At 40.4% G+C, this 21,664-nt stretch overlaps 1 protein-coding gene across 7 annotated transcripts in view; it reads right to left on the bottom strand.

Annotated features, from left to right (window-relative positions):
- IL16 (interleukin 16) overlaps positions 1–21,664 on the bottom strand; it is a 38,182-nt gene that overhangs the window by 4,893 nt on the left and 11,625 nt on the right. Inside the window, exons 3-16 of one of the 7 annotated variants that reach the window (XM_042039185.1) lie at positions 20,131–20,536; positions 12,307–12,443; positions 11,508–11,640; positions 10,078–10,171; positions 9,466–9,608; positions 8,174–8,284; positions 7,664–7,778; positions 7,394–7,467; positions 7,087–7,303; positions 5,925–6,042; positions 4,639–4,771; positions 3,816–3,903; positions 2,621–3,096; positions 1,088–1,226 (exon numbers count right to left, since the gene is read on the bottom strand). In XM_042039185.1, the coding sequence (XP_041895119.1) occupies positions 1,088–1,226; positions 2,621–3,096; positions 3,816–3,903; positions 4,639–4,771; positions 5,925–6,042; positions 7,087–7,303; positions 7,394–7,467; positions 7,664–7,778; positions 8,174–8,284; positions 9,466–9,608; positions 10,078–10,171; positions 11,508–11,640; positions 12,307–12,443; positions 20,131–20,536 (2,384 nt within the window). Of the gene's footprint in view, positions 1–1,087; positions 1,230–2,620; positions 3,097–3,815; positions 3,904–4,638; positions 4,772–5,924; positions 6,043–7,086; positions 7,304–7,393; positions 7,468–7,663; positions 7,779–8,173; positions 8,285–9,465; positions 9,609–10,077; positions 10,172–11,507; positions 11,641–12,306; positions 12,444–20,130; positions 20,537–21,664 lie in introns of those variants that run through there. The other 6 variants (XM_042039187.1, XM_042039188.1, XM_042039186.1 and 3 more) reach the window with 6 other exon arrangements.

The following is a 21,664-nucleotide window of genomic DNA, read 5'->3' on the forward strand; positions in this document are numbered from 1 at the left end:
TGATCTACAAGTTCTGAATCCAGACACTGAAATTACCTGAAAAACAAGGCTCTTGCATGCTTAAATATGAGTTCCCTTTTTAAAGGGTCTACAAATACTGAAAATCTGGGATGCTGAAATCTTGATACAGGCTACAACAGCTAAAAGAGAAGGTTAAAATTGTAATGTTGTTTGCAGCCTAGAGAAAAAGCTGATATTACAATAAATTCCTTTTAGAAGCATTTTTTCTTTTCTACATTTATAAGTTTATCTTACTCTAAAAAGACTCTCATATGAAGATCTTCAATACTTACGCTTCCTTAAATTTCTGCAGGCATTTCCAGTTGATTTTTCTGATAAGTAAAAACTTGATTCTAATATGGGAATACTTTTTACATCACAGAGCAATTAAGCATTTTAGTGTTAGACATGGTGGGGTCGAATGGCAGCAAATTTCTGTTTGTGCACAGGTACTGTTACCTGCTTCAGTGTCAACTTTTTTTTAAGGCAACATTTTCACTTTTTTTAATGATCTGAGCCATAAGTCACAGAATTACATAAGCATTGATGTTGTAAGACACCTCTTGAGATTGTCTTGTTCCCTTAGCACTAAGTTTCCTGGATTCTAACTAGCACGGCAGAAAACTAACTTACCAGTGGTTTGTACCATTGCAACACCAGAGCCTTGAAACTGTGCTTAGAAATGTCCTTTAGAAATGCTAAAACTAACCTTTAGTGTCAGATATTCAGGGTAACTAAGCAGTTTCATCTGAAGCAATACAGCAAAATTGTACCTGTCCATTAACAATTTTTTCGATAAATCATCTCTTACGCTGCTTTTGATCTAGTTTCTCTTTTTTACAAAGATTTATCAGTAATTTTTAAAACTTACAATAAATCATCTCTTATGCTGATTTTGATCTACTTTCCCTTTCTTTACAGAGATTAATCAATAATTTGAAATTTCATCTGTTCACCCCAAGATTTACAGATATAGTTTGAAGACTACATTTAAAGAGAAGGTGAAATCAGCTCAATACCCATTTTGGAATCCAAATTAAATAGTACGTATTTAGCTGGAAAGAAAGGTTCATGGAATTAAACATACCTAATTTTTCTTTTCTTTCTTGATCTCTGCCCACTGGAGCAGCAGTTGTGTGTTCCTTATCATATGCTGTAGGAGAAGTGGTGAAGGCACCGTGGGTTACATCAGTTTGATGTCCCTCTAACATTGGTTCTCCAACTTCCTGCTGAACAAACAGGAAAGAGAAGTGTGTCAGAATGTAATTATGCAAACCACACTACATATGAAGCTGAAGAAAGGTCTGAAAAAATATATGAATCTGGAAAAAACCGGAGAAACCCAATATAAAAATGTGGTGTGCAGCCTCAGACTGACTAATACAACATTTGGAGGGAATAAAGGTTAAAAATTTTAAAGCAGTAATAAAACCTTCTCCTAATGATCTGAAATACATTATGACAAGAAACCCTCTCTCTTGGGTATATACAGATATATAGAGACTGTGTTAATAGAGGAAGCTGTCTTCCTGAACAGACCTTGATTTTTCATGGATTTTATTAATCTTAAGATTTCGTTTTCTCTCACTGTCATTTAGAATGACTGTGCTGAAGAATAAGAAGTTGCAGGGAGTGGTAAGTTCAACAAGTACTTATTTCCCTCAATTTTACTCTGGATGTTGATTTTCTAGCAGCAGTTTCTACTTAGGGGATGGTAAAAGTGACCTTACATGAGGTGCTTAACTGAAATTTTCTTGGATAGTAACATTATATGTGGACTTCAGTCTGCTTTATATAATTTTATATTGATCTTTGCAACTTGGGAACTGTGTGGGAGGCTTTTGTGGTTTTTTTTTCTTTGGTTTTTTTTTCCTTTGCACTGCATTGAGAACAATTCATTTCTGCTGGCATATTATTAAACCTAGGGAAAAGAGGTTTCAGTTTTAAGCAAACCACAATTTTGTTTCAACACACAGATCTCACAGTCCTTCACACTCATGCAAAAGTGAAACACTCTCTGTTGTCTTAGATAAGAGAGGGAACTGAAATTTAGCAATGTACAAATGTACACTGTTTTCAAATACTGTAGCTCATCCACAAATATGTATGCGCACCACAATTTAAATGGGTTTATTTAATAACTCCTGGTCTCAAGAAATGTATCTGAGGCCAAGATTGCCTGCTCTACATAATGTTAGTGCTTTCTTCCAATAAAAATCCACTACTGAAACCAAGAAATTGTTTTGTGACTACTTCATAAATGATTTGATGCTGTGGCTAGTGCTCCTGAGGAATGGCAGGGACAGATTCATTCTTGCTGCTGCTCTCATTGGCATTTTAACTCAGAAACCTTGGTATGGAAGAAGATTTTCTTCAGACACTTCTCTGCCTTCTGACCTTACTTTGAACATAACATTTGGTACTAAACTGGCTTCACTAAGATACCCACCTTACTTTCAAAACAGAAGAGCTTCATCTTCTTCCCCAATTCCCATGTGTATGCATTTTGTCTTTCTCTCCTGCCCTTCTTCCTGCTATCATGCAAAGTCACTTTGCCTTCCTCTTTCCCCTGCCTCACAAATATGCAGACACAAAAACAATGTTGTAAATTTTACTTTACCTGAACACTTGCAGAAGGGGATTCAGCCACTTCTGATGCAAGCTTTTCTTTTCTGTCTGCATTACCCTGCTCATCACACGTGCAGTCCTGCTTGAAGTATTTCCTTGGTGGAGGTTTGGGCTTTGATGATTTGGGTTTTCTAACGAGGATCTCTGATGACTTCTTAGTGTTTTGCAAGGCTTGACCGCCTTCACTACAGGTCGGAGGGGAATTTCTCTCTGAATTACTGGCAGAGAACGAGTACAGCAGGCCAGGTTGCCTGGTGATTGGTACATCTACACTGTGTACTCTTGCCTTCAAGTCAGAGAGCTGGTGCACAGCAGCAGTGGCACAGGAGGCCCGCGGGTTGTAGCTGCTGTCGCTGCTGGAGCGGGTCATGAGCCGCTGTGCCCTGCGGCTGCAGTAACCCACGATCCTGTCCATGTGTCTCTCACAGGGGTGCCTTCCATGCCAGCTCATTTCCAGCCTCCTAACACCTGTGTCAGGAACATGTTCGAAAAGTCTGTTCAGTACGGGCAAAGTGCTCGCTCCTAAGAGTCAGCTGATGAAATCTGCACTAAATATCATTCTGGGTGGATGCAAAGGTGGGGTTAATGCATTGCCTTGTAGGGTGAAGAGTCAACAGCCAAGTTCCTGGACACCAAAATAACATTTTCTCTCTCTATATATAGGTATGTCAGCAGTATAGTTTTACTGATGATGACTCTGTTGCCTATTGTTCCTTTAGAAGACTCTCAAAGGAGTATCATTCCAATACATTACTGTGAGAGGATGCCATACCTGAGCTGGGCAAATAGCTCCAGCTGTGACTGCATGTGCCTTTCCTCACAAATAAGGGATTAACGAGGTTTGCCCTGAGGACATCACCTTCATTGTGCAGTTCCTTGTTGTCATAGTCCTGTCACCTACATTTTGAAAGGCTCTAAGCAGAGGTTGTGAACTGGAAAGGATGAGCAGCTGTGGGAGGAAGTTTGCACAAAATTTTTTGTTGTAATCAGACAGACTTTGGCTGTTCTCATCACTCTGGTAACATATCATAGGAGACATGTTAGGAGGGTTGTCCTGTGAGATTTCCTCCTCTTTTCTGCTCTGGGTTACTTGATTGCTCCCAATGATCCTAATATAGCATGTACTCATCCTTGACATATTTTAAGTCAAAATTACCATGTCTCAGTGAATGCATTTATTCCCTTACCTTCGGTACTCCATTGGTGTCTCTCCTTTCCGAATCTGTTGCTTTCCACAGCTTGTGCAACAGCTTCTTTTAGCTGTTGCTCAGACACCTAGGAAATATCATGCCATTTTACTCTCATGAGGTGAGTTATTTGCACACCGTTATATTTGTATATATCTCAGTATATATGAAGTATATCTATGGGTGTGCTGTTTTTAGTGGCTGTTTAAGTAAAATGGGATCTTTCAAAGGTAAATGTTCTTTTGCAGATTTCACTAGAAGTGGAGTCCTGGATTTACCAGTATAAGGTAACTTAATACAGCATAATTTATGCAACAATTTAAACTTGGTAATCATTTATACAGTGTTTGGTGTTAGGAAGCATTTTGTAGAAAAACCTTGCAAGAATAAAATATTGTACTTCAATATTAATTTAACTATAAATATTGGTTGGGCAAGACCTAAATTTTAATTACTGAAAACCAAGTGTATAAACATTTAATTCCTTTTGGGGAGGTATGTACCCTCTTTCAAGTTATTTATTATTGTCAATTCTTTCTCACATAAGAACTATCTTTTGGGTTACTCCTTAAACGTTATTTCTGTATTTTCCTTATTCACTGCACAGAACCTCATGTAAGATTGTCACCAGTGACCTTCAAGTCCTAAATGATCCTATTTAAGGGAGTGCATATCTCAGATTTTTTTGTGTGCAGCAATAATCATAAGGAGATCAGGATTTTTGTAGTCAACATTTTTCCACCTGTTTTAGATCAGCACTTGCTCCCTCTTAGTTTTCAGTATGTGCTATATTGAAAGGCAGAAAGAATACAGAGTGTGCTACCTGCGGTTCAGGGTGTCTGCTAATAATGATTTGTACTGCACCAGGGTCACAATGGCTTAGCACAGCATAAACTTCATTAAGAGTTGTATTTTGTACTGAAGTTTCGTTAATTTCAAGAATTTCATCTCCACACCTAGAGAGATATTAAGAAAAAAGAGAGAGGATGTGAACAAAAGAGATTTTCTCCTGACCTTGTCTCACCCATGTGGCAACATACAAAAAGCAAATTCATAAGGTCGACCTCTAATTTGATTACAGATTAAATCTGTCATTCTGTCCTGTTACAGAAAATGGAATAGGAGTGAGTTGCATGTCAAGGGGTTTTGATCTGCCATGTTGCACACAACCTCTGAGCTTCCTGCACGTTCAGCTGTGCACACTTTGTGATCTTTCTGCTGTCTGCAGCTCAGCTGCTGCTTCCACCTACACCTTCCTTCCTTCCTTTCGAGTTCACTTTTCATGTCTTTACATTATGTTAGTGCTATTTAAGGTCAGAAAGGATGTTATGTTTCTGCTACATATGTGAGTAACTTGTTAAAAGAAAAATTCTGATGACAAACAATCAAAATCTGCTAAACTGGCTCTTTCTAGATGAAATCCAAATTTGGTTCATATGGAAACTGAGACTGCCTTGCACTGCTCTAGTGCCCACACACGTTAAGAGAGGCTGACTGAAGGCACTGATTTGTATCACACAAATATTCAAATAATTTAAGACTGAATTTCTTTCAGCTAGAGTATTAGAGAGGAGGGTTACAGAACACCTAAATTTAAATCAAAAAGACTTCACCAAAACTGCTGTGTTCTGCTCAGTTCTCAATCTGTTTAACACTAATAGTGGGTAAAAAAAATCTCTGAAAATTCTACACATTTCTACACTCCCACTAAAGCTCATCTCAGCAAATCTGTTTTTCTATTGGGCAAGAATTTGAGGAGCTTGTATCAGAAAAAATCTAGTGCTCAAACAAGCCAAGTTATGCCATATATTTAGGTTTTTCCAAATACTTTCTGTTTGGAAATCTCCTCCAGTAGCAATGCTACAAGCTTTTCTGAGACCTTCAAAGTTAGCCCAGCTTGGGCAAGAGGCAGTGATTTCACTGGGTTGCTGTATTTCTGGAAATCCTACATATCCTGAAGACACATGCTCCAACTCTGAGAATAGCACACGTGCTTTAATCCTGAAATTCCCAGAAATAAATATTCCTTCCTGCCCAAACAGGTCAAAAATAAACCGATAGAGCAATGAGAAACTTGTGGCATAAGACAGACAGCCTTTCTCATCCTACCTGAGTCTCCCGTCCATATGTGCCACTGAGCCTGGCGAGAGGGTGTGAATAAAGATGCCTGAAATACACTGGAAGCAAGGGATGCTACATAACCCAATTCCAAGGCCAACACCCGGCTCTGAAAGAATCAACAATAATTTTAAAAAGGCATAAGGAACAGCCAAAGCAAACCATTGAAGAGCCTCTTTAAAAATTAATTAAATTTAATTCTTTCTTCTGTACAAACCAGAACCAAAGTCTTGTGTTCATGAATGTTGCACATTCAGTATTCATTGCTGCTTCCACTGTTTTCTTCTATTCCTTTCTATTGTTTTATTGTGGGGTTGTTATGGGGGGTTTTGTCCCCCTCATGAGTAAAGTGTCACAGACACAATGCAATGCAGGTTTATTTTGCAAAATATCTGTCATTACAGAAGGCTTCAAATGGCTTTTCAAGGAGACAGAATACAAAAAAAAAAAAAAAAATTAAGGAGCTAAAAAGGGGAAAAACAATCTAAACCTAAGGATATATGGCTATTGTTAGCTATATAATTTCAGTCCTCTTTCAGTTTTATATGATACAGCTTAACACTTCTGTGAGTTTACACCCTTTTCTCTGTGCAGTCGCTGATGCCAGATCCCATACTGTTTGTTTGGTAAGTCACTGGTACCTCACAGAGACTTTGCTTTGTTTGTCACTCTGATGTTCCCATATTTAAAAGTTTATTTCACTGTGCTGGTAGTTGTTTATAAGTAGAAGGTGATGACAGTTGGAGGGGAGGTGAAAGAACTACAAGATAAAGATACTTATTTTTTTGGTTCTAAGCCTTTTCAAGAGTGCAATTAACTGCTTGCATAATTATGGGTAAGAGTTGCACAGTCTGCTTAATAAGTGGCAGTTGTTGACAAGAACTTTACTTTTTCATGTGAAGGATATGAATGTGACTCTGATGTTGAGTGAAAAAACCTCAGTGATTGGCTCTTGAGGACAGATGGTGTTCAAAATCCTGCTGTTGATAGATACTTGTTAGCACCCACAGGCACCAAGACCTAATCTGTTGTATTAAAAAACTTAGATCAGGATAAGAATCAGGTTAGTGAGGAAAGACATTCAGAGTGCAAATGAACAGTGGTTTGTCAGTCAATGCTTTGTTGGCAGTGCTCAGTTGATGTCAACACTTACCTTTGTTCAGGGTAACTTCCATTATGACCCTGTCATTGGGCTTTGTAGGATTTAACGAGAATGCTGCATTCTCCAAACTGAAAGAGCTGTTTTCTTTGGTTAGGCATGTACTGGAGCTCAGTGACTGACACAAGAGGGGTGACTGACAGCTGGAAGCAGAATGAGGTGTGCTGAAGCTTGTCCTGACTGTAAGTGTCAGAAGACCCTTTTTGGCCTGCTAGAAAGAACAGACAATGAGTGAACTTGCTGAGCTCACACACACATTGTGTCTAAAAACAGAGCTTGTTCTGGAAGGAGAGTACGTAACCTTGAATTTCTGTAAAGCATCATAATGTGTTAATCCATGCATGGATTCTCCATTCAGCTCCAGGATTTCATCACCTGTTTCAAAAGAGAAAAAATATTAGTGTTACTGTATTGTACAATAAGTTACGTGATGCATGTACTCTAAAAGAGTCTTGCAAATGCAAAAATGGATGCAGGTGTAAAAGTCACTTATGGCTCGTTTCAGCTGCAATCTGTCATTCAGTGTCACTTTTTGGGAAGTGGGAAAAGGGAGAGAAGAGGGCTTTCCCACCTTCTTGTAGCCTTCCATCAGCAGCAGCAGCTCCACCAGGAAAGATGGTTTTGACATAGATGCCTATTGGTCCATAAATGCTGTCTTTACCACCAACGATACTGAAGCCCAAACCCTAATTTATGGAAGACAAAGTGTGTGAGAACTCATGTTCAATTCTCATAACAGCTCATTTGCAGTTTCATCTGCATTACCTACATGGGCAGTATTGTCAGGGGAGTAGTATAATACATGAAAAATAGTCAATCACATTCCTGAGTAAGAGTAAATGGGAATTTCAGCAGAATCCCCTTATGATTTGCTTTTTGTTTGTTGCAATCAATTAATTCTATATAAATCCTACATGCACATAGGAAAGTGTCTAAATTATTTTTGGTTTATTTTTGTCGGGATATGAATTGGCAGCCCAAAAGTGGCAATGTTAATACCTGCAGCCACTTCTCTGCACTTGGCAGATTACATTTGTGAAGTGCAGTAAAACCCATGGTAAATCAACAGAGCCAGTCTTACCTTCCCTTGTCCTTTCATCAGTACAATGTTTGAAATTACTGAAGCCTGTGAGCCACACAATGTGTGCACTAGTTGTGCTGTACTTAGGGACCTAGATGGTCTCGAAACTGCCTGTGAACATTAAAATAAAAAACAACCTCACAATTCTCTTTTATGCATAAGCAGAAGTTCTTGAACATTCATTGCAGCAAGTTGTTTATTTTAAATTTTCTTCGTTATAACTGATGGTACTAATTTTTTTTTTTTTTTAAAGTCTTTCTAATGCATAAGCCATTTGTTATTCAGAAAATCGCTGCTCACTGAATTTGTCTTGTAGGGACTAAACTGGAGAAAAATTAGGATGTTGGTCCTTGAAGTGGTGTAGAAGGATATATTTGTGCTCTCACTCGATTCCCCATGCCAAAATCCCATTTGTGGTCATTAGGGGACATAAACAAGTATTATAATTTTTGCTTTTAAGAACTGAACTAGAATCAAGACATTCAAAATCTTTCCTTCATCTTATGACTAAAAAGCTTTATCTTGGGACATACCAAACCTAGTATTTTCCCCAAAATACGAACTTGTGCTGGATTTCTTAAATTCAGCCTCTGAGATTTATCCCATTTTAATGAACTTTTAGTGAAATATTTAGTGAAATGGTTAATGAAAACCTCCTATTTTAACATGGAATTGGGCATTACAAGATAATTTAAGCACTGACAGAAGTCATTACCCAAAGCTAACTATGCATGAAGTTCAGCAGGGTCAGAGTTAATTGCACTCATTACACATCCAAGAGGGTTCAACACTTTTATTTTATGCAGCAAAGTGAAACTAACAGTTGTTGAAGAGTGTGGAAAATCAGCCAAAATTTTGGTTTCTGCACATGCGAGAAAGTCTCAATTTTGACATGAGAACCAGATTATCTATTCAACAGGGGACTGGGAACAGGATTAAGAGGTAAACATGGAACACCAAAAGCACACCTCCAGCCCAGTGCAGGTGACTGGGGAGGCTGGTGGCACCGGGGCTCAGAGTGGGGTGGTGTGAACCACCCTTGGGGGTTTAGACACACCATAAAACCTGCTGGGCAATGGGAGGGAGAACCTGCAGAAACAGGGGTTTGCTGGCACAGAGCCTTTCCCTCTCTTCTGCCCCTCACAGAGGAGGTGTTGGGGGTGGAAAGCAGAGGAGGAAGAGTGACCATCGTCCCTGCCAGGGCAGATGGGTTCTGGCAGGAGAGTGGCTGCCGTGGTCATCCAGAGAGCCCTGCTGGTGTGTGTTGTTCAGGTGGCTCCTGCAGCTCTTACCGGGGCCCTCCCTGCAGGGCAGTCCAGCTGCTGGGAGAGCGATTTTCGGCTGGCGTGGAGGGCGTGGGGCTGTCGGTCCCTGAGGGGCACAGCTCTCCGGGGCGCTGGGCCCTCCACCTCCCCGGCCCAGAACGGGCTCACACCTGCCAGGCGTGGGGAGAGAGGTGTGTTACTTCACAGGGCTTGGACACATTAGCACAGTCACTTTATCAGGTAAATGTTACTTAGGAATGTTTTTCCCTTTGTCAATCTCCCTGTGAACTGGTGGATGCTTTCAGCTGTTACTTTGGGGATCGCCATTAATGTTAAATATAGCAGAAAGCGAGTGTTCCCTACCCAAGAACTGTCGGACTATTTAGAATACACCATAAAAAAAGAGCACCAAACCATAAAGTGCAAACCTTATGCACAAAACCTGGCTGTGGGATGTTGTGAACACACAAGCCGATGATTGTAGATGGTTTAGAATTGCATCAGCAATTCTTAGCTAAGGATCCCAGACTAAATTTGTACAACAGCTCTTTTAGCACCATAGTGCCATCCCACAATGGGGGGCTGTGCTCTGCACTCCCTGAGTATTACAAGAAAGCAGATTCTTTCTCTGCAACTTACTGGTGGAGTTACTGCGAGTCCGCTGACATGCAGCCTTACCGTGCCGAAAACCATTCTGTATTTCCAAGGGCCTTTCCTTACATGTTGGTGTTTCCTAAAGCAAAACAAACAAACAAAACCCCAACAAGCAAAACCTATTGCTATGCGAGACATTTCCAAAGTGATCTAATCTTAAAAGTAAAATTTCCTCTAATTTGGCATCCACACATTTCAGCCTGAGCCAAAAAACACGGAGCAAAATTCATTATTTAAAATAAATAGGAGGATAAATGGGAATGAAGCTCAAAATTTTGCTATAAAGTGGTTATAACAAAGTTGTAAGATATAAATACTCAAAATACAATTCAAGTGTTTAAAAACCCCTGAGGACTAAGTTTTACTGTTTTCAAAAAAATCAGTACCTTCCACTTGGAATCTCCTGTTGCTTTTGAAAATATAGCCACTAATCCTAGCATTTAAAAATTTGAAGATGAAACATTCCGCTTTCTGAATGCAGGTTTTTTAGAGCTATTTGGAAATCAATGCTCACATCTGAATAACAGTTGATGTTAAGAATAATTTCTGGATCTGTATGGCTCCTGCAAGTCCTGATTCTGATCCTGTTTCTGTGACACAATTATTTTCATCCTGAGGCAATCCCAGTTAAAGGGAGGACATTACTAAATACAGACAACATGTGGAAACTGATATACATAAAACAAAATGCCAAATTTTTGCGCAGTGATATTGTGCAGGGGCTGAGAAAGCCACAAGAGCAGAGTCAGAGCACGATCTGTATGTTCCAATCTAACTGGAGCCAAACAAGACAAACACTTTGTTCCAGAATCCTGATTTCAGGAGTTCTGTCTTGGGACACTTCAAGACCTAATGAACGCTAATTTTCCTCTTGGACAGCAGGTGGGGGTATTGCCAAACAGCAAAATCCTGCTAGGGCTTTCCAGTCCCCTTCCCTTAGGGAACTCGTCAGAATAATAAATACAGAGAAGATCCTTAAAGACGAATTTTGAAAATGATTTTTCAGTATTTCTCCTACCAAGCTAGTTAGCTTGAAAAATCTTTGCTATTAACCACAGATCGTAGATCCACAAAACTACTTCATTACAGGGCCTGCTCTCTGGCTTCTCTGGGATTCTTCCCTTAAACCCACTTCTGCCTTTCTTCAACTTCTAAATGGAAAATTAACATTGACAAGCTGTGTGTTTCTAAAAGGAGGGGTTGAACATCCCTTGCTAGAATTTCCCAAGGCCTTGGCCTCCCCACAGCCTCTGTTTATCTGGGAAAAAGCTATGCTGAAAGTCACCAGAGTCTGACCACAAGAGGTTTTGGGTTTTGTCAGCAAAGGCAAAATCATATTCTTCAAACATCTGATGAACAAACTCTTCTTCTCTCTGAAGTAAATGTCCAATCACCCCACAGCTGCTCATACTTACTTTGTTAGCCATCATGATGTTCACCAGCCTTGTCACTGGGGGAATGAGAGATTCAGCCTCCTTTCTGGACAGGTCTTTCAGTGATTGTGCATTGAGCGTTAGCAGTTCATCCCTTGGGCTCAGACAACCATCCCTTACAGATAAAAAAGAAACGTTTGCATATTACTTCACAAGGAATAATACAGCCGTATCCATGTGCTGCCTGTCTCACTAGCTGAGGAGTCAGCTGCAATTCTTCCTTTGCCTTGACCTGGGCTGCCATCAGATGCCTTGATGTGTGATACACCCCATCCCCTGCTAGGAGTTTTTCCTGTTGCTGCTCTCTTCTGCTCAGTCCTGGTGTTCACTGGCCGCCTTTCCACACACAGCTAGCATCCTGACAAGATATTCCTCCTCTCTCACCATCCTGCATTTGCAAATTGATCAAAGACTACATTTAGTCCCTGTCAGGAACCTTGGCTCACATTGCTTTCCAGCGGCCTTGTGGGCTGGTGCCATCCTACACTGCCCTTTAACAGGGCATCACTGTTTGAAAACCTGATGTTATGTACACTCTCTCCTTCTTCCAGGGTTTATTTCTTAGTGTAATTGAACAGCATTCGATCCCTGAGGGGCACGGCTTTACTTTTCTAGAATCTTGACCTGTGTCTGGAACTGGAAGCAGTGTAAGAAATGATTCCCAGACATCACTTTTTTCTCTGGAGCTGAGCTTCAAGGCTTTGGCACAGAAAGCTGGTCGTGTAAAAAATGAGCGAGCAAATGTCTCTGTAAGAACTTGCTAACTCCACATGTACTGTACCTGTTTGCTGAGCCTTCAGCAGGCACGTGGCTGCCTGTGAACCCTTTCCAGAAAGATGCACATCTTGGACTCCTAGAGAGCTTGATTCCCGAGCTGCTGTTCCCTGATGTTGTACACAGCCTGCAGATGCAGCTGTCCTGATCCAGAACATGAAAGGTTGCATGAGAGAAAATGTACTAAAGCTGTTGAAAGTAACTTACACTTATTCTGAGCCTTTTTAAGAAATACAGAAAGTGTTCTTGTTCTTAGAACCAGGTTGCCTCCAAGGAGAACAGGAGCCTTTAACAATGTCCATTTGAGAAAGAACAACGATATTATAGAGTCAGTGTTTTACAGAAGTTATTTTCCTTAGGACTTCAGTGGCTTCTGGCTACAAAAGGGAAGAATTAAAATGTAGTGTCCCTTTGCATGAGGGGAAGAGAACAGATAATAGACTTTTCATAGTAAGTGGGTAAACTTTGCCTATGCTAGCTATTGTAAGAAAAGACAGGGAGGAAAATAAACACATGCCAGAAAATTAAACGCTCTGGAAGACAGAAGTGGTCTGAATGGAAAATAAGTGTGTACAAAACACTAGAAGCTCCACCCCTGCTGCTGACTTGTTAAGTGGGGGCAGGGCACCAGAGAGTTCTGCAGCAGTGGAAAATTCTTTGTCCACTCCAGACTGGTTGCAGTTGCTGTAGTCTGCGTTGCATCTGGAGGACTAATTGTAAGCATATCTTGAATGCAGTTAGGAATCATTAACACAGGGCCATACAGAAGGAGAAGTAGTGTTTCGAGACATATAAAGAAAGCAAAGAACGTAGCAACAAAGCATATGAAGCACAACATCTTTGACTAGGAAATACACTCCTGTGGCACAAATGCATGAACACCTGAAAATTCTAAAGAGGTGATGAAAGCTGGAAAGTTAGCACACAATTTCTTTTCCATTTGCTTATTATTTCTCCTGATTCAAGTATTCTCTCATTCTGCTCCCATCTGAACCCACCTCCTCTGCCCTCGCCAGCCTCTCCATACTCCACAAAGTGAAGAGGGCTCTCAGTGTATCCTGGATCCAGGCTTGTTCCCAAGAGATTTGTATGACTGAGGTATAGATTTCTGAAGGGGAGGCAAATTTTATATGTTAGGACAGGCCACAAAATATAACAGTGGTCAACTGTCTGTACTGCTCCCAGGGCCCCTGGTCAAAGTGGCATAAACTATTTCCAGTAATCTGTAGTCCTCTGAGAGCACAAGGAAAGCTGTGTAGCCACTTTCACCATCAGTAGGGCTTCATTTCTGCCCTAGGCAGAGTTCATCCAGCCCTGAGGATGAGGATCATTATGCTCCTTCACCCCAAATCAATAGGGATCACATCACACCTGACTGACAGCAAACACAAGCTGCAAATTTACAGCAATGCCAACAAAGGTCATTATCTTTTAGGCTGGCTGCCGAAGCCTGGCTCCCATTCTGAAACCTGCCAGAGTAAATCTGAGGCTGTGAATGAATGAAATATTTAACTTGGAGCCCTGGGCTCACTGCAGGCTGAATTCAGTAGGTAATGGATAAGGGCTATGCTTGTATTGACTGACCCATTAACTCTGTGGGTTTGCTTACATTCCAGATTGTCTGCCTTTAATGGGGAGTGTCTGAATTTTACGAAGCCTTTTTTGTTCGTGAAGAGTGCTTCTAGTGAGTAATATGTTGGTAAGGATATAAGCATGGACTGAATTCTATCTTAAACCAGTTTGCTTGAACTCTAATATTAGTTTTGGAGCTTTAATATTTACTCTTCACCCAAGGTAAATATCTTGGGAAATACTTACTTGAAATCAGGATTACATTATGTTCTATTTTTTTTTTTTTAATCTTACGGCAGTGCTTTGAAGTCTTCAGCATGGTGACAAAGATTAATATTCTGATGCCTTAAAATTTGAGATCTTGAGTAGCAAAAAATGAGAATTCCCTTTTCTGTTTGCACTGTCCTTTATTTCAGGTATGATTATGAAATTACAGATCACATTCTGCATATGTGAAACATCCATTAAAACTCACAGGGTTTTCAATAAGCTGGTGTGCTTGTTTTAAAACATGAGAAATGTAAGACAGCTATTAAAGGTAGGAAATTATTCTGCCATTTGGCTGAGTACTTCTGAGATGTCAGCTGCTTGTGGATCGGGGCTGTTGCGAAAGAATAATGGTATTAAAAACTTAGTGTTTAAAGGAGTCATTTCCTTTCTTTCTCCTCTAGTCAAAATCCAAGGTTGGGCTTGCCAGCTTCCCTTCTTAGGGAATACTCTTGTATAATGCTCCCTTGGAAGATACACGTATCCTCTCACTGATACCTGTCAGACACACGCACGTAACTTTGCACAGCTGCTCCCCACACTTCATTCTCTTGATTTTCATGGGCCTTTTCAGACTGTCCCCAACTCACCTCTGTTAAAAGCAGTCACACTTATGCCTTCCTACAGCTTGTTCACTGTACGTAGCTACAGTGTTTGTGTTTATAAATATTTTCATAATTAATTGTCCAAAAGTGAAGTGTCTCTGCCCAGTTCCGCAGGACGTCACCGAGCGCAGGGGGGGTTGGCTCTGAGGTTTTGCATCTCAGCACCACATAAGTCCTTTGGGGAAGGTGCTGTATTTTCTACAATGGGACACGTGCCAGGCTGGAAATTCTGGCTTGTATTGGGACATACATGTGAAATGTCACCAAATCAAAACTGATACGAAGATTTTTCCAAGAACAGGAGGTTGCATGCACTTAGTCATTAGGAAAGTAGAGGTTAAATCCCTTGCACACTGCAGAAAAATCTTGGGCACAATTTTTGTTTATGTATGTAGTCATCTTACCCAGTTGGGCTACATGTCAAATTAGCTCTGTGTCTCAATCATTGCTGCAATTCATTTAGGTGAATTACTTAAAAAAAAAAAAAAAAAAAAGTTTTTATTGGGCTACAGACATGTGGCAAATATCTGTATGTTTTCAACATCTGTATTTTTTGGGTCCTGGATATAGATCATTATAGTCATATCCAAGTTATTGCAACATGACAGAAAATTAATAAAAGCTGTACTTCAGAAAAATAAATGTTTGACCAATTCATGTGCCAGCAGTCAATTTGCTTTGGGTTTAGTTCTTTAATATCTTTTTTCCTGTCTCTCTGATTATTTTATGCATAGAAATACTGCTGATGGTTCCAAGAGTAAAGACAGTATTTATTTTTGTATCCTTCTCCTTTTTAAAGTGTACTGCTTGTTTTGAAAGGTGATTCATAGGTCTGAACATAGTGAGAACTGAAAATCTGCTAAAGGAAGGCTGGCAGGTTTGGTGTGGGGGCAGGTGGATTCTAGGTCAGCCTCATCTCTTCATTATTAGAACAAATATTTAAACATGTATTAGCTGCCAGTGAATTAACTCTCTGCTTTGTCTCCCAGCATTCAACACTCTGGGGAAACTTTTTTCTGCATTGTAAGTTCCACTCAAAGCAAAATTTGTATTTAAACTGAGTCTGCTTGGCTGAAAGATAAAAATTAAAGGAATTCAAGATCCTTCTTGAATTTTCCACAGGTGAGAATAGATTAACTTTTCTGTGTTTAATTCTGGAAAAGTAATTTGCACATCCAGGCCAACTCTCTCTTCCTGTTCCCCCTTTTTTTCATTCAAAATGCAAAGCTTCTGAGGATGTTTTTTATCTGCCATTTAAAAGATTTCTTTTTCCTTCGTGCTTTCATTAGACATTTCTAGCCCAGAGTCCTGTCTCAAAACATCTAATTCCAGATGTTGTTTAGAATTAAGGGTAACCATGGCATCTGTGGAAAACTGAAAAACTTTTGTGCACTCTTGAAGTAAGACACAGTAGTTAGATTGTCTGAACTGAAATGTTATACAAGGCTAGTTCAAGTAAGGTCTTGGACTCAGTTAACCAAGTGCATGACAATGAGCTAATTGACTGCTGGTTTGAAAAAAAAGGAAAAAATAATAAAACAAAAAGAAATATATCTAACAGCAGTACAATAATGTATTTAAATATTTAGCTTTTCTAGTTTTATGACTTTGAAATGGCTGGGATTTCCAAGAGAGTACAGTCTTTGGGGATTTTCTTTAAGAAGGAATTTTTTTCTGCATCAGTTCTAACAGAGAAAGAGCCAGAGTGTCTCTGGCATAAACTCCCTCCACTGGTTCTGACGTACCCAAGCCCAATGCCTTGGTCTTTAAAAAAATATTTATAGTAGATGTAATTCATTTTCCCAGCAGCATATTCCCTTTGAAACCAGTAAAACGGCAGAAGCTGGAAAGCAAGGATGATGCAAGGAGCAGGACATGGGACCAAGTTTTGCCCTAGACACATCAGATGTTACAGAAGGACCTTTCCACCCATCATCTGCCCTTTGCTGTGTTTCCCTGGGAGCCTCTGCCTGGCCTGCATTTTGCAGCACACGCTGTGTTCATGGAACAGCCCCTTCCCCAGCTTGGTCTGAGCATGACCTGACTGTTGTGCAGCAAAAGCAAGAAGGCTGGGAAGACAGAAAGAGAGAAGTGTGAAAACTGAGGAGAACACATAAATATCTAAATAAATGCAGTCTCCTCTCTTGGCTTTGTTTTTCCATCCTGCCCGTGGGCTTGTGTTTGAGACATTACAGTCTGTTGCCATAGCACTTGTCCTGGTATCAGCTAACTGGCGTTTGCATGGAGGCAAGTTAAGAAAATTACATTCTGCTGATGACCAAAGGAGAAAAATTACCTTTTGCCTTTTCCCTCCTTCAAGCAGAGGGTCAGGGACCAAAGGAAGCAAGGGTGCAGAAGTTTCTAGAACCAAGCAGAGCCATGCAGTCAGGTCAGCTCGGCTCCCATATTTATTTCATCAAAAGTCAGCCCTTTTGTATTCTGGTTTATTCTAGATGCTATTCCAACCCTGCTGCCAGCCCCACTGGTAGCTCTCAGTGCTTCCCAGCATGCTGGGGGTGCAGGGAAGAGGGAATGCTTCTTGAAGTAGTAGAAGTGCTTCTAGAAGCAGCTCTCACACTCAGCAGAGCCTGCTGCTCTCTGAAGGAGTTGATATCGTCTATTCCTGCCCAGTTCCCCAACAACTGAAGTGATTTCAGTCTGAGCAGGCAAAGGCACCTTCCACAGGGTTTGCTGTGCCCGTGCTCATGGTATCAGATACTGCTTACCATTTCTTTGGTTTCTTTTCCTTTCAGGCCATGTGAAAATTGCTGATTTTGTGAGAAGCAGACTATAAAGGAGACCTGCTTGTTTATACATGGACCAGCTGGCAGTCCAGCATACCAGACCAAGCACACCTCATCTCGGAAAGTGTCTGAACAAACGACACCAAGGTAACCCCGGGCCTCTAGACACAGCAAGCAATAGTCAATATAAGTGAATAGTGGATCACGGAAACCAAATGAATTAAAAAACTGTTCATCTGCTCTCATTGCTGACAGAATATTGGAGAAGGAAAAAAAAAAAAAAATCTCTGTTATCTTGTCCTGAAACCCTGTTTGATTTGCTAATGGTTTACTGCTTATGGTGAATCCCATGCAGTCAGTAGAGTATGGCTCAGAGAAGTAGTTTAAGGTTTTGAACAGAAAAAAGGATCTTGCATTTTGAATACTGATGTTACAGGTTCCCCCTTGCTCTGGAGAAGAAATGCACAGGGAGCATTAAATCATGCAGCACTTTTAGGCATTCTTCTCTCCTTCCTTGTGACATCAAATATTAAGTTGTTCAGTTCTGTGGAAATTATTAACACCTTCAGAGTCATGCTTAGGGCTGGAGGTGCTGGAACGCAGAAGAAAAGTGGAATATCCTCAAGAACACCACAGAAAGAATGGAATCAATTTCCTTGAACAAAGATGAGGATTCTTCAGCTCTGAGTCACACATCATGAATTTCTGAAGTGTCACATTTAGACTGAGAGAGAATTACACTGGAACATGAAAAAATATTTGTTCGACTTCTCAGTGAGAGACGTCTTAAGCTTAAGCTTTGTAAGACATATGGCACAGAAAGATTGTTCTGACAGGCTTGTGCTGTATGGAAGGTAGAGATCACTGCTTTCATACTACAGGGGGAAAGCCTCAGCAGCAGCAGCACAGGACAGGGTTGGTGTGGCTGCTACCAATGTTCATCCTACTTAGCATGCCAAGATAAGGCTGTTTAGAATCACTCATTGATCCATGACTCTGAAAGGTATGGAAGATTAGCAAGTAGCATTTGAAGAGGTTTAGATTGCAATGAGAGCTCTGGAGTGGGAATTTAATGGTACCCATAGTCTACAGCAGCACTAAGCAACCCAAATGCTGCTGTGAGGGACTGAGCTGCTGACTAATTTATGTCAGCATCCATCTGACACATGTTCTTCAGTGACACTGATGCTTCAGCCTGAGAGTGGATTTATACCCTTAGCAGGTCTATTTTATATGTGCACAGGCATTGAGGGACTGACTCTGTTCCCCAGATCCCTATTTTAGCTGCTTGCCAGCTATAAAAGCAAATGATCTAAACTTACATTCTGCAGCAAGATCCTGAGCAGTTGCACGTGGATATGGATCACAACAGTTGTTGGAGCTCTGCACACTTAGGAGATGTGCAAGCAAATAGACTGTGGCAGCTGACACACACCTAAGTGCTTCAACTTTTTAAAAGAGGAGATGGGGGAGTGCACAGAGGCCAGCTCCTTCTTCACTCAGAGAGAGACATCAGCAGGGTGCATTTGGACTGCTTCCAAAAAGGAGTTGTATGGTTTTGCAGGAGACTGAGTGTGTTTTGGGACTTGGGTCTTGTTTCCTGTCAGAATGCAATAGCAAGCTGGTTTGGTTTTGTCTTCCTTCTGGGACTTTGCCAAGGGTTCACACACCTTGCATCCATCCTGCTGCAGTCTTTGCAATGCTGGGCATGCCGTGGTCATTATCAAGAGTAAGGTGGATTCTGATTTTTAGTAGCACTTGTGCCACTGTGTGTTTAGACATAGAGGTCTAATTTTAGCCAATATATATTTTATTTTATATAAAATAAAATAGAATATACAAGAAATACAATTTAGGTGAAAGAATCAGTTCTTTCACATAAGCACCTATTTGCACAGATAAAAGGCATGTAATAAAGGAGCTGCCAGGAGGACACTTGCAGTGAGGTCCCTTTTACACACCGCAGCAGAGAGAGAGCAGGTAGAGAGAAAGTGGAAAAATTAGGATATCCTACAGAAAGTGCTTTCTAAAGGCATCTAAAACATATTGCTCAGACTGAAAAGTTGTTCAGATTGTTAGGGTTCACATAGCTGATTAAAGAATATATTAAATTAAAGATTAAAGAATATATTAAAGAATAATATCATAATATGAGGCTCTTGGACTTCTTGCATGTCTAGGAAACGTGACATCTCTGGTGGTTTTAGAGCCATCACTACCTTCTTCCTGGATCAGAGGGAAAGAGCATCTGCCTACTGAATCTCCTGTGCCTTACACAGTATTGATACAATTCATGCTTGCGTGGTGTGTGAGATATCATGGTACCACACTGCCAGTGCACTTTGCTACAGTGACAGGTTTGTATTTTGAGCTGAAGACTCTACTGCAGATAGAACAAGCTGTGCTTGTCTGAGCACTGAGTGGCCTAGAGGCACTGATTCCAGCAGATTGTCCATCAGCAGGGTGCAACAGCATGGCAGGGAAGCCAATATATTTTCATGCTTTTTATGCAGAGCGGGAACACTGCAGGCTCATAGGCTCTGAAAAAGCCAAGTAGAGCCCTCAGTTCCTGAGAAATATTAATTAATCCATTTAGAAATTCTGCAGTGGGGAAGATTACAATACACAGCACAAGTTGCCTACCTTGGTGAGGAACTTTCTTCTGGTGTTGTTGCAGTTCTCATTTGCTGCAGATTTGGACTGGAGAATGCTGGTGACCACACGCGGAGGATCAGGTGGGCTGTCTTCTGTCTCTGATGTCCATGGCAGCTGTGTCCTGGGACAGCAGTCAAAATCCTCTTGGCCCCAGCTGGTAGAGATCTCAAAGGAATCGGGGCATTTCTCGTCGGGACTTGAGCCGTCATCGCTGGTTTTGGCGTTGCAGAGTATAAGTGATCTTGAAATGGAGCGAAACTTTCTTGACTTCCTGTTCCCAGCATGGTTCTTTTGATCCATCTTCAGAGAGCCACTGCTCTTTTTCCTGTCATTCTCCCATTTATGTGGCATGATACTTTCAATAATTTTCTCTGCTTCTCTTGTGCTAAATATCCTCCAGGAAAGGAAATATAAAAGTAAGTTGTAATATACCCCACTTTCTCCCACTTAATAACCTACGCTACTGGAAAGCCCTGATGAATAAATCGAATCAACAGAGCCTTTCAGTCTGAGAACAGCCACGTGATATCTCATGACTTGCTAATTCTGCTTCTGTGCAGAGCTCTACTAGATTCTCCTTCACCTTTTCATTCTCTTGCCATGTTACCCAAGCAGAGTGGAGTGCTTTTAATAAATGTTTGTGATGCTTCCATTGTCTGCTTGCTTTGGGCATCTGCTGAATTTGCATGTTGAAATCCCAAACTGAAAAGGAAGATACTTTAAAAGCATTATTCTATCTGCCTAATACTATTTGGAAAGAAGAAGCTCCTTCTGAAGTTTGATTCATGAAACCACTATAATTCAAAGCAGATTAATCAAATTGTCGACACTAAGTTCTCTGCCTGGCACATCCGAGTTGTAAGTGGTTTAGCAAAAGTAGATCTTAGCCTTGAGAGAATGAGGAATGTCAGGCTGCCATAAAATTTCAACCTTTGCAAACCAGAACTCACTTAAGGCTGTGCATTTAAGAGTAACAGAGAGATCCAGTGAAGCACTTAAGATGTGAATATCTGATTAGGGATTGAACTCTGCAAAGGAATACAGCTCCAGTACATCAATCAAAAAGTGTCCTATTACAGAAATGGTTTGTTTCAGCACATGATTCAGCATATAAAATTAAGACAAATTGGAAAAAAAGATAAACAATCAAAATGTAGCAAAGGTTGGAGGTTTTATAAAATGAGTAACATAATGAGCATTTTAAGATAACAAATGGGAGTTCTGTAAAATTCGTTTTCTCTCAGAAAAAGTTTTCTAGAAATGCTGTGGTAAGTAGGTGTCAGTGCTGAAAATTCAACACCAGGACATCTTAATTAATTACTTAATTAATTGAAATTAATTACTTTGACTCTCTCACCTTTGTTTTATCATCATATTTACTACACAAACTTTCCTATTCTCCTCACAGAACCTAACTGATACTGTATGTTGCCATTCTGGAGAAAATAGGAATTTAAACTTAAGTATTGCATAAATCAAAGATTCTGTGGGTGTATAGGAGTATACGTCAAGTTCTCCAAAG

The sequence above is a fragment of the Corvus kubaryi genome, unplaced genomic scaffold (assembly GCF_017639235.1).
Source record: "Corvus kubaryi isolate FWS band 111438036 unplaced genomic scaffold, C.kubaryi_AGA036_p1.0 37394, whole genome shotgun sequence".
In the NCBI taxonomy this organism is placed as follows: domain Eukaryota; kingdom Metazoa; phylum Chordata; class Aves; order Passeriformes; family Corvidae; genus Corvus; species Corvus kubaryi.